The sequence below is a fragment of the Bubalus kerabau genome, chromosome 2 (genome assembly GCF_029407905.1).
Source record: "Bubalus kerabau isolate K-KA32 ecotype Philippines breed swamp buffalo chromosome 2, PCC_UOA_SB_1v2, whole genome shotgun sequence".
NCBI lineage: Eukaryota > Metazoa > Chordata > Mammalia > Artiodactyla > Bovidae > Bubalus > Bubalus kerabau.
This window is the reverse complement of record NC_073625.1, coordinates 172764663-172778121: the sequence shown is the minus strand read 5'-3', so window position 1 is coordinate 172778121 and position 13459 is coordinate 172764663. Positions and strand designations below refer to the sequence as shown.

Genomic DNA, 13459 nt, shown 5'->3' with positions numbered 1-13459 from the left:
GTCTCTAGCATTTCTGCTGAGAAATCTGATACCCAAAGAGGTGGTTTTGTGGGTTACCATCCCTTTTTTCCTTAGCTGCCTTTAAAATTCTTTGTCACTGACTTTTGACAATATTAGTATAATCTGTCTAGAAAAAGGTAATTGGGTGTTCTCTTGGCTTTATGGACTTGTATATTCAATTTCTTCTCTGGGTTTGGGAAGTTCTTAGCTATTATTTATTTAAATAAACTCTTTGCTCCCTTCTCTCTGCCTTCTTTTCTAGGATATTCACTACCCTTATGTTGCCCTTCCTAAAAGAGGTGGAGAGCTCTTATAGAACTTCCTCATTTTTAAAATATTTCCTATCCGATTTGTACCATTTCTAGATTTCTATCTTCAAGCTGGCTAATTCTCTAATTTGCCTACAATATTTCCAGTGCTTTTAAATGCATTCTTCATCTTGTTCATTGCATTGAACTCCAGAATTTGTGTGATTCTTTTATAGAGTTTCAGTCTCTTAGGTAAGTACTCCTTCTGTTCATTAATTTTTATTCCTGACCCACTGAACTAACTGCCTTCCTAAGTTTTGCTCACTGAGTTTCTTCATCACAGCTGTATTGAACTATCTATCAGACTGCACTGTCCTATGACTTTAAGTTTGGTTTCTGGAAAATGATTGGTTCCTTTTTGTGGTACACTGTTACTGTAGTTTTTCATGGTGCTAGATGAGTTGTTCCTCTGCCAGCATAGTAGGAGTAGGGACAGGCTAGAGATTACAGGCCTTTCATTTGTTTTCCAGTAGGTGGCACTATAGCATAGGTTTTTGGTTTCTTGTACTGTGGTGCCCCTGGTTCTTTCTGATTTTGCCCTTTCTGTCTTCCAGCTCCTCAGTTAGAAGTATGACTCCTTGCCCCAGTTATTGTTTCTTGTGCCTCTGGAGCCACTGGTACCTTCCTCCTGCCACTGTCACTGGTGTTGCTGCCTGGGCACCTGAGTGATAGGTTCTGCCATCTTGCCTGGAATCCCATGAACTGCAGGCTCCCCTGCCACAGGGGGAGGGTAATGAGGAAAGTTGGGAGGGGAGCCGAAGTTGTGTGGGCACATCTGTTGTGTTTGTTGTTGTAGTGTTTGTGGGCTCTGCCACAGTGGACCTGGAGTCGTAGGTGCCTCAGCAGTTGGAGGGAAAGGATCTCAGGCTCCACTGCAACTGCTTCCCAGTTACCCTGGCCACAGAAACTTATGAGGCCAGGAGGCAAGAATGTGTACCTCCTTCCCTGCTTCTATAAGGTTCTCTGGGGCTGCAGACTCAGTTGCTGTGGTTGGAGAGCTGGGTTTGCAGGCACCACCTCTGCTGTTCCCTTGCTTTTATCTCCTCTCTGTGTTCTAGTCCACCCACCTTTAAATGTACTGGTATATGGATTCTCCATATCTTGATGTGTTCAGCAGAAGTATCTCTGGTGTACTGTGAACGTTTTACTCATTGTAGATGGAGGCAAAAGTATCTTTTCACTGTGCCATATTGCTGACATCACCCCAATCACAAAATGTATTTCTTAAACAATAAAACTTGAAAGCTGAAATTATGCCAATTCATGGCCTGAAAAAAGGATGTTGTAGTAGCAGGGATGAAAACAACGTTAGTCTCACGATACATCTCTATTAGAGGTCTTGGGTGACCAGGTGCATTGTCAATGAGCACTCACATTTTGAAAGGACCCTTTGTTTTTGAGTAGTAAGACTTGACTGTGGGCTTAAAATATGGAGTAAAACAAGTTGTAAACATGTGGTAACATCCAAGCTTTGAGCTCCATTTATAGAGCATAGGCAGAATAGACTTAGCATAAATCTTAGGGCCCTAGGATTTTCATAATAGTAAGTGAGCATTGGCTTCAAAGTAAAAGGCATCAGCTGCATTAGCCCCTAATAAGAGAGTCAGCCGGTCCTCTGAAGCCAGGCATCAACTTCTCTCTAGCTATTAAAGTTCTAGATGGCAACTTCTTCCAATATAAGGCTGTTCTGTCAAAAATCTGTTATTTAGTGTAGCCACCTTCATTAATGATCTTAACTAGATGTTCTGGATAACTTGTGGCAGCTTCCACATCAGCACTTGTTGCTTCACTTTTCACTTTTCTGTTATGGAAATGGTTTCTTTCCCTAAACTTCGTGAACCAATGTCTGCTAATTTCAAACTTTTTTTCCTCAGCTTTCTCACCTCCTTCAGCTTTCCTAGAATCAAAGAGAGTTAGGGTCTTGCTCCAGATTAGGCTTTGGTAATATGGTGCCTGGTTTGATCTCTGTAGAACTACTAAAATCTTCTCCACATCAGCAATAAAGCTGCTTCACTTCCTTATTATTTATGTGTTCACCGGAATAGCAGTTTTAATTTCCTTCAAGAACTTTTCCTTTGCATTCACAAAACTTGGCTAATTCTTTGGCACAAGAGGTCTAGCTTTTGGCTTATCTCAGCTTTTGACATGGCTTTCTCACTAAGCTTAATCATCTCTTGTTTCTGATTTAAGGTGAGAGACATGTGACTCTTCCTTTCGCTTGAACACCTAAAGGGCTCTTAATAGGCTTAATTTTAATACTGTTGTTTTAGGGAATAAGGAGGCCCAAAGAGAGGGAAAGAGATGGTGGAACAGCCAGTTAGCAGAGCAGTCAGAACACACACATTTATGGAATAAGTTTGCTGTCCTGTACAGACACAGTCTGCAGTGCCCCAAAACAAGTCAACATCAAAGATTACTGATCACAGATCACCATTAACAAACACAATAATAATGAAAAAGTTTGAAATATTGCAAGGATTACCAAAATGTGAGTACCAATTACCAAAATGAGAGACACGAAGTGAGTAAATGATGTCGGAAAGATGGCACTGATAGACTTGCTTGATGCAAGGTTGCCACACAACTTTAATTTGTAAAAAATGCAGATGCTCAATAAAATGTGATATGCCTGTAATGGCCTCTCTTCCTTGAGTTTCAGTTCAGTTCATTTCAGTCACTCAGTCGTGTCCGACTCTTTGTGACCCCATGAACTGCAGCATGCCAGGCCTCCGTGTCCATTGCCAACTCGCAGTTTACTCAAACTCATGTCCATTAGGTCGATGATGCCATCCAACCATCTCATCCTCTACTGTCCCCTTCTCTGCCTGCCTTCAATCTTTCCCAGCATCAGGGTCTTTTTAAATGAGTCAGTTCTTTGCCTCAGGTGGCCAGAGTATTGGAGTTTCAGCTTCTGCATCAGTCCTTCCAATGAATATTTAGGACTGATTTCCCTTAGGATGGACTAGTTGGATCTCCTTGCAGTCCAAGGGACTCTCAAGAGTCTTCTCCAACACCACAGTTCAAAAGCATCAATTCTTCGGCGCTCAGCTTTCTTTATAGTCCAACTCTCACATCCATACACGACTACTGGAAAAACCATAGCTTTGACTAGACGGACCTTTGTTGACAAGGTAATGTCTCTGCTTTTTAGTTATTACCTCTTAAATCCTACCTTCTTCATGAGGCCTAACAAACTTCTGCAGCAATTCAGTGCAAAGAGCTATATTACTTTCGATATCATGAAGCCAGAGGCTTCAGTTTTTGACTTCAGATTTGCCCCAAATACATGACTACTGGACTTGTTTGGCTCATCTTTGGTATCTTGCTAATATCAAGAAGATATTTCTAATATCTATACCATTTATTTTGATATTCGATCACATTCTACTATGTACCATTAGTTAAACATTTTGTGTGATAAGGTTTCTTTATCCAATTGAACTATAGCTCCTTGAGGGAAAACACTAATGATATTAGTAATAACACAGTAATTCAGTCACTCAGGGGATAAGCATCAATAGCTGAGTTTATTTACACCTTTAAACACACAAATGTTTTATTTTAACTACTATGGATAAAATGTGTTCTAAAATAGTCTTACATTTTTTTAGTCGTGCTTTTTTAAACTGTACTTTTAAAAATCTCACATTACCTAATAGTTTTAAGCAGTCGAAGACTCTAAATAACTTGTTGTTTTAGAAGAAATGTATTAAATAAATTCTGTATACCAATCACATGATATATGTCAAAACTAAAGAGCAAATGAAAGGCATTACTCATTTTAGAAAAGAAAAATGCATATGTTCTGCTTATGCTTCCATTTCAAAATGCCAATATGCCAGAAATTCTTCCTCAGTAACAAGCTATTAGTAATCAATGATAAATTAAATTAGGTTTGGATTTTATAAAACTTGAATTCCAAGGAGTTCCCTGGTAGGCTTAGTGGTTAGGACTCCAGGCTTTCACTGCTGTGGCCCTTATTTAATTCCTGGTTGGGGAACCGAGATCCCACAAGCCATGCAGTAGGGCCAAAAAACAAACAAACAAAAAAACAAACAGCAACAACAATAAAACCTCTGAATTCCATTTTGGGAAGAAAGGCTTTCCCAAATCTTACAATCTTAACACTGACAATGAATAAACAAATACTGCTTTAATTCCTAAAAATACTGAATTAAGAAGCCAAAATACCAAATAATAGGTAACTTTATATAGATTTATTTATCTGAATTAAGTTACTTTTCAAGGTAAAGCAATGGTACATGAGTATAAGAAGAATGAATAGAATGTTATGATTACTTCTCAGGAATTAACAATTTGTAACAATATAAACTGTAGGCATGAGATAATATACTATATGACTATAATACACTAATATATGAAATTAAGTTACATTGCACCTGCTATCTAGTTTAGGAGATAAGCTCTTTCTACAAGTCTAATGTCAGAACCAGGCTTCCCAAGTGGCGCTAGTGGTAAAGAACCTGCCTGCCAATTCAGGAGACATAAGAGATGTGGGTTCTATTCCTGGGTCGGCAAAATCCCCTGGAGAAGGGCATGTAAACTCACTCCAGTATTCTAGTGGAGAATCCCATGGACAGGGGAGCCTGGCAGGTTACAGTCCATAGGGTTGCAAAGAGTCAAACATGACTCACATGACTTAGCATGCACAATGTAAGAACCACTTTTATATATACTACTTCTTAGCAGAATGGTCTGGAAGGAAAGATTTCACTGGCAATTAAATAAAACCATTAAATACATTAGATTTAGGGTATTCTAAAATTCTAGGGAAGGGGACTCAGAGGATGAGGGTCCAGAGTGGGAAGGACACAATTTTCATTGTATGTTCTTGGTACTATTGAACTTTAAAAACACATGAATATATTACTTACTCCATTAAAATAGTTATTATTTAAAGAGAAGGGAAAAACTGTATAAAGAAAAAAACTTACATCTCATCTAAAGTGATAGTCTGAACCAGTGGTAAAGCATAAAACATCCTACTTATGCAAAGATCTGTGATAACAGTTCAGTATCCACAGAACCATCCTGATCTGTTTAATCAGCAAACACGCAGTTCTTATTCTCACCTTCCGAAGTGAAGAAGTATATATCGAATGAGATCACCCTGCTTTTCCATTTTGTTATCTGTGACCATGGGCATCAATTTGTCATAATACTTGGCAAGGTAGAAATGTCCATCCTCCCACTCTGGCAGAAACAAGGTTACATCCTGTAGAAGAGAACACAGAATATTCACTTAAGAAAATCCCCCATTATGCTGGTAAGTAAAGCAAGAATAGATAATTAGGGATCAAAAGTATGAGACCCACATCTAGTCAGGGTAAAGTCAAAGGCAGACTGACATTTTGGTGTAAATAAGAGCTACTTTCTTACAATGCTTTTCTCAGGATGGCTGATGTTCTGATGGGTTGCCCACTGACCAACATGTCATGATAATTAGCTATGTAGGGGGAAAAAACTCCACTTCACTGCCACTATATATAATACATCAAAATAATTTTCAGATGGATTAAAGTATCTCATATATGTGTGTGTATGTTTATTTTTATTGTTTTTTAAAAAAACCTCAAAGAAAGAAGCAACATCAAATCTCTGAAGAGGATAGGACTTTAAAAGCAAACAGATATGGTTAAAAAAACCACATATCTTATTTTTCTCTAAGATCTCTCATAAGTTATTGCTTCCCTCTTCTCAACTACTTCATAACCAGGCTTCTAAAAAGAATTCTCCATCTCACATTCATTCCTCAAACTGTCGCTTTTCGCCTTCAGTTGACACCACTCCGCTAAAGCAGCAACTTAAACAGCTACTTTCCTTCGGCAGCCTGCTGTTGTCTCCTTTGAATCCCTTTCTTCCTTTTGCTTTTGTGAGGCCACAACCTTCCAAGTTTTCTCCTACCTTTCTGGCTACTCCTTCTGAGTTGCCTTTGTCATTTCCTCTCCCTTTCCTTTATATTTGTATATTTGTGTGGTTTATTAATTTTTCAATGATATTATTTAAAATGTGATGAAAAATACATAGAATAGCTGAGTAAAATATTATAAAGCTCTGCTTTTAATTCAAGAACATGGTTTAGGCCAGGAACCTTTAAATGAGATCTTAAGTTTTCTCTGAATTTAATCCCCAAACCTTCCAGATACAAACCTGCTTGTGGACAGGAGAGAATGACAGGACTAGATGTATGGAACAGAGATGCTGGATTCATGTGACTAAAACTGGCCACAGGGACGAGGATCCCAGTGTGCTTTTACCATCTAGTCATGAAAAGTGTGAAAGTGTTAGTCACTCAGTCGTGTCCGACTCCTTGTGACACCACGGATTGTAGCCTGCCAGGCTCCTCTGTCCAAGGAATTTTCCAGGAAAGAATATTGGAGGGGGTTGCCATTCCCTTCTCCAAGGGATCTTCCTGAACCAGGGATCAAACCCAGGTCTCCCAAAATGCACAACTGAGTAACTGAACAACAACAACAACTGCTATACATACAGTATTCCATTAAAGGAATATGTTATAATTTGTTTATCTATTCTATAACTAAATGACATTTTTACTTCCAATTTAAAATCTATAAATAATGTTGGTACAAACATTTCTGTTTTTTCTATGTGTTATATGGAGACATGTTGAACGTTGGTAAAGTGGCTGTCATAGTATTATCAGCTCTAGGAGAAAACATCGAACTGTTTTCCAAAATGACTGTGACAATTTACACTTCCAGCAGCACTGTATGAGCATCTAAATGCTCCACAGTCTTTCTAAAACTTTAAAATATCAGTCTTTTAAATTTTAACCATTCTTACAGGTATATAGTGTTAGGTCATAATACTTTTAAAACTGAACTACAGTTGATTTACAATATTTTATTAGTTTCATCATAATACTTTTTAAATTTGCATCTATTCTTATCTACTCAGTGAACATTTTTTTTTTGGTGGGGTCATTTGTATATTTACTTTCATGAAGTTTTCTATTCAATATTAAAATTGAGCTATCTGTATTTTTATTGCCTTTTAAGAGTTATTATATTCTAGATATGAGTCTCTTGTCATTTATATATTGGAAAATATCTTGTAATCCACAGCTTGTCTTTATATTCTTTAAAAAATATTTATATTAGGGGCTTTCCTGGTGGTTCAGTGGTAAAGAATCAGCCTGCCAAGAAATACTGGTTTATCTCTGATTTGGGAAGATCCCACATGTCGTGGAGCAACTCAGCCAATGTGCTACAATTACTGAGCCTGTGCTCTAGAGCCCAAGAGCTGCAACTACTGAGCCCACGTGGCACAGTTACTGAAGCCCATGTGCCCTAGAGCCTGTGCTCTTCAACAAGAGAAGCCACTGCAATGAGAAGCCTGCATGCCACAACTAGAGCAGCCCCTGCTTGCTGTACCTAGAGAGAAGCCCACACAGCAATGAAGACCCAGCATGGCCAAAATAAATAAAAAAAAGGATTCGTAATTATTAATAAATATATATTTATTTTAAACAGAAATACAGTTGATGTACAATATTATGTTAGTTTCAGGTGTACTACACAGTGATTTGACATTTCCATACACAATGAAATCATCGCTATAAGTCTAGTAACCATCTATCCCCATACAAAATTATTACAATATTATTGACCATATTCCTTATGCTGTATATCTATCTCCATGACCTATTTATTATAACTGAAGGTTTGTACCTCTTAATCCCTTTCATCTATTCCCCCTCCACCCACCTCCCCTCACTCTTGCGTTTATCTTCTTAATGGTACCTTGCCATGAACAGAAATTAATAATTTTATATTAGTCAAATGTATTGTTTCCTTTTATGGTTGTTGCTTTTGGTCTGTTTAAGATGTCCTGGGCTACATCTAGGTTTGAAGATACTCTCTTATATTCTATTTTGGGAAATTTATTATTTTGCCTTTCATTTAGATCTACATTTAGATCTACAATCTCCTTGAAGTTTATTTTTATGTTATAAAGAAGACATAAAGTTTGATTTCTCCCCCATAAGATATCCAAATGACACAACACCATTTATTGAAAAGAGTATTTCTCACAATTCTCTAATATCATCAAGAATACATTTCTGAGTTCTCTCTACTGTCCTACTGGTTGTCTAACCTTACGTGAATAAGTATTCACTTGGAATACTATACCTTTATAATAAGTCTTAAAACACATGCTAGTTATTCTCAGTTGTTTGCCCTTCCAAACTATAGTTGTCACACTTAATTATTTTCTACCCTGCTCTGTGTCCCAAAAGATGGACACTGTTGATTTATATCAATGGGCCTACTTGCCTTCTGAAAATTGTTTTTCTTATACTTTCTTCATGATTGTTCCTTCCTTAGCAGCTGTTTCCATCTGGACTTTACATAGAGTTTTAGTTATATGTACATATATAAGTCAAAGAATTAAGAACTTTTCGTCTAACTCCTTTTTCTCAGGTAGTCTAGCTCAAAATTCTAGCCATCTGTCTTATTTTATTATTCTTTATCTTCTATATTCTAAGTTTTTAGGGTTTTTTTTTCCCTGTTCCTTTTCTAACTCTTTGAAATTGATTCTTAGCTCATTAATTTTGAACTTTCATTTTCTTCTAACAATGTAAATAAAATTTCAAATTCTCTTTAAGAATGGCTTTAGCTGAATCCAAGTTTTGCTATGTCTTATTTTTATTATCATTCATTTCAAAGTATTTTTAAATTTCTATTGTAGCTTTTTCTTTGACCCATGGGTTACTGAGAAGTATCCCTTTTGTAACACTATCTATGTAGGGCTTACTTTCTGGTAAGGAAGGTATTCATTGTGTTCAAAATTTTCAGGCTAGGTTATGGTTAACTTTGGGGAGGAGGGTGAAAGGGTGATTTGTGGAGTGCTAATACTCTACTTCTTGATATGAGTGGTGGTTTCATGAGTATATTTATTTTGTGATAATTCCTTGAACTATATACTTACATTACACACTCACTAAAAAGTCAAAAAAGCTTCCAGGCTATTTTTCTACATGTTCTTCCATATGGAATTTAAAATAACTTTTCTATTTTCAAAAACAACAAAAAAGTGAGAAATTGCATTATACATACACTTACCTTATATTTTTTCATAACTGCATTGCTTTCAAAATTAGCTGTTTCTTCCATAAAACGGCCCACTAGTAGCGTAGCTCGACCATGGATTAACATGTTCTTACCCTCAGGTGGGGTTTTATTTTCAGGAAAACATAACTCAACACCCTTTTGAAGAACAATTAGTGCCTGGTGAACATCACCCTGAAAGAAAAAAGGCAACAAAAGATTTTTAACTTAAGAACAAATTTTCACTTTCTGAAAAGTAAATAATATTGTTAGAATTTACAGTTCATTAGGTATTATATGTATAAATCTGTGTAATTTCATGTTCATCTTGTATTTTCCTTCTATGAAAGTAAAATCCTAAAAAGAAATTATTGCTTCATTTCATGTAGAACTCCTATATTCATTTATTCAATTGTTTATTTTTTTTAACAATCAAAGAATAGGGCACTAAAGATATAAGTAGATGGTTAGAGATAACCATAAATATGTCAAAATCTCCAGCTTAAAAAAGTTCATTGTCAAGTGAGGAAATAAACTATAAAACAACAACACAATGTGCCAAGTGCAATTAATAGAAGAATATACATGGGTATTATGGAAGAAAGAGAAGCGTCTGCTAAATCTACCTAAAAATATAAGAAAATAGAGTTGAGCTGTGGTCACGCAGGATAATCACATGAGGAAAACCTGAATTAGGTCTTAATGGACAGTAATTTTCCTGGCAAAGAATTCAGTGAAGGACTTTCTTGGTAGAAGGAATAATGATTTTAATTGGGAGAAGGCGAGTAGTCTGGTTTTAGCTGAAGACTAAAAGGTTTGTGAGATAGTGACAAATGAAGCCAAAGAAGAAGTCTGGACTCAATGAGAAAGAGCCTTGTGTACTTTCTAGAGTTCTGACTTAACCCTAAAGCTGCAAAGAATACTTTGAAGGATTTTAATGGGGGAGCAGTGTGATTCAGCGTGCACTTTAGAAAGAGGAAAGACTGTAGTAATGAATACCAAGAAGTGGTGAGACCTCAAGAAAAACAAAAACAAAAATCTGTTAATATTATCAGAGGCTGTAAATGCTAAGGGCACGAAGGAAAATAGTAAAGATAAAGTAAGAGAGAAAGGATTCAAAAGATATTTTTAAGATACATTTAGTCTTCAATTAGATGTAGAAAGTGAGGGAGATGAAGGGCCAGATTTCTGTCATAGATAACAGGATGTGCTTAGAGCTCTACTTAGAAGAACTGGGAATACAGGAGGGGAAAGAGACACTGAATTTTACATAATGAATTATATTTTGAGCATACTGAGTTTAAGGTACTACAATATACACATGGAGCATCACTGGCTCTGAAAATGACCAAATACTGACTAATGCAGGCTGAATTATTATTTTCACTTCCCATCTAGGAAATGCTTCCTCCCCTGTCCTTTCTTAGTTACCATAACACTTGGGGCATTTGCGGATGGCACAAACTATAGTTACTAACTGTCAATTTCAGAACAAGCTATGCCTCTATTAATTCTAGACTGGTGGCAAGCATGCGGAGATATAAGGAAGAGCCATTTAAATCTGGGGCACAAGTTTTTCAAGGAGTTTAGATATTTAAAAAGTCCCCTTCCTATAACCATAGCTTTAATCTGAGGATTGCTGAGAACTTTTGTTCTGAAGCTAAGCCCTTCCTAACAGGCTAGATTAAAAGTGAATTTGCACAGCAACATTGGCAAGTCTACACAAAACTAATTATCTGCCAAGAATGTAAGTAAGGACAGGGTTATGTTCACTTAAATATTTTTAAAGTATCTACTACAGGCACTCATGTAAACATATAGAAGGTAAAATCAAAGTAAATATTGGTCATTTCCTTCAAGAAAAAAATGAAAGACAAGATGAAAACTGAAAGAACTGCATTTTCAGTCTTGGAATGGGAAAATATTTGGGACTTCAGTACAGAAGGAAGTTTCTTCCAAATGATGAAGAAAGGTGACAGAAAAGGAAGGTTCTGAATTTAGATTAGGGATCATCTCTGTCAGGACTTTGTAGGAAGTACCCAGTCTACAACAGAAGATATATATAATGATGTTCCTTGGCCATTACCTTGGACCAGAGCCACTTTGCTCTTTCCACATACAGTTCAGCGAGTCGTGAATCTCCAGCATTAAGGAGAGCATTATAGGCTGTCTGGTGGTGACCAGCCTTTCGAGCTACTCTGGCACTCTGTAGCCAGCATTCTCCAACCATTTCACTGTAATCTGGTCTAAAGAAACATGACAAAACAGGGAAAAGAGCATTTTTAAGTATATTCATAATTTAATTGTACTATCTCTTCCCAATATGGAACCCTCTCAGTATATCTTTTCAAAGGAATCAAGAAGATTAATTTGTTAAAAGACTAATTTTAATTTTCTTAGAGTTCTCCATTGTTATCGATTACAAGGCTATGAAGATTTTACTACTGACTTATACCTGTACCTCCCTCAAGTGTTTTGAATATTCAAAAAATATGATATATAGCACATAAAAGTAATTTTTAAGTTCTAGGTTCATTTCAACTATCTAGTGCAGTCTTGGCAATTGACAATAGAAAAAAACAGATTCAGAGACAAATTAGGAAAGACAAATACTCCAAATAATATGAAAATATAATACTAAATACACAATAACTGACATAAAAAAAAAGGGTGTAAAACCTTTTGTTGAGGCTTAATAAAGCTCTCCGGAGAGCCAGAATGGGCTCTTTCGCTCTGTAGGAATTCTGGGTCATTTCCAGTCGCGCTACCCAATTCAGTGAATCTTCTTGAATAGTGTCAGCTGGAGACTGGTGAAACAGTGGTTTGATGCTATGCTCCAACTCACACAACATGTGCAATCTGAAGACAGACAGAGCCTATATTAATATGTTGTCATATAGTTACATTAATCTGACACATAAAGCATGTACTTTAACCATGAAGAATATGGAATGTGCAGTTTTCTTTTGAAGAACTTTAACCGATATATATTCTTGATATATAAACACTAACATTTATAATGTTTCAAATTGAGTATAAACACCAATTTATGTTGATTTGAATATTTAGTGCTATGCTATGACTCCCAGATTACCCTAATTAAACTGGAGAAGGGTATATATAACTAAATTCAAATGTATGAAAGCCATTTGAATATATAAAATTCAAATGTATAAATATAAAGAAGATAATGTTGTTTAATTGCTAAGTCGTATTTGACTCTTTGAGACCCCATGGACTGTAGCCTGCTGGGCTCCTCTGTCCATGGGATTTCCCAGGCAAGAATACTGGAGTGGGTTGCCATTTTCTTCTCCAGGGAATCTTCCTGACCCATCTCCTGCTTGGCAGGAGGATTCTTTACCACTGAGTGCCCTGGGAAAACTCAACATAAATATTTGTATATATCGCTGGTACTATTGTAAGAGGACCTGGTATGGTAGACGCCAGTAAAAAATTGTGAAATGAACACAGTTTTAATTGTTCTTTTTGCTAAGGCTGATGGAAACATCTGTGATACATTCATACCAGTTTCCTCCCATTTCTATGACAGCATTCAAGCATGCAGTTGAGTAGCTACAGAACCAAATTATTAATCTCAGTGATCTAATCTCTGGTTTCATTAAGCTGTTATCAAAGGGGCTGATAACAAAATGTAATAAATTTTTATGAACTAAAAAAAAGCCTGCTTATTTTTCGATTTCCTGCAGTTCGGTTATAACATGTTTTATCATTTTCTTCAGGTAAATTAACAGATCTAAAATGTTTTCCATCATTGCCTTCTTTACCTCTAAAAGTTAATATTCCTTGTGAGTAATGTAATGCCTACATCTGAGGGGGAAAATTTGAGGTGGGAAATGTCAAATGCATTTCTAAATGAGAAAAAGGAAAAGGAACCAAAAGTACTGACATCAATGTGCCAGGCAGAGTAGATGTCTAATTATTTAGGCTATAAAGAAAAGAAACTATGACACTATATCAGGATGAATGTAAGATATTTTTACAATTTTTTAGCAGTCTCATAATTGCCTTTCTAATTAAAAGGATATACATTAAAAGAAA

General features: G+C 36.3%; 1 protein-coding gene across 2 annotated transcripts in view; it reads right to left on the bottom strand.

Moving 5' to 3' along the window:
- ATR (ATR serine/threonine kinase) overlaps positions 1 to 13459 on the bottom strand; it is a 117918-nt gene that overhangs the window by 24689 nt on the left and 79770 nt on the right. For both annotated transcript variants that reach the window (XM_055569451.1, XM_055569452.1), the window contains exons 33-36: positions 12080 to 12259; positions 11487 to 11646; positions 9416 to 9595; positions 5402 to 5544 (exon numbers count right to left, since the gene is read on the bottom strand). In XM_055569451.1, coding sequence (XP_055425426.1) covers positions 5402 to 5544; positions 9416 to 9595; positions 11487 to 11646; positions 12080 to 12259 — 663 coding nt within the window. The remainder of the gene's footprint in view (positions 1 to 5401; positions 5545 to 9415; positions 9596 to 11486; positions 11647 to 12079; positions 12260 to 13459) is intronic.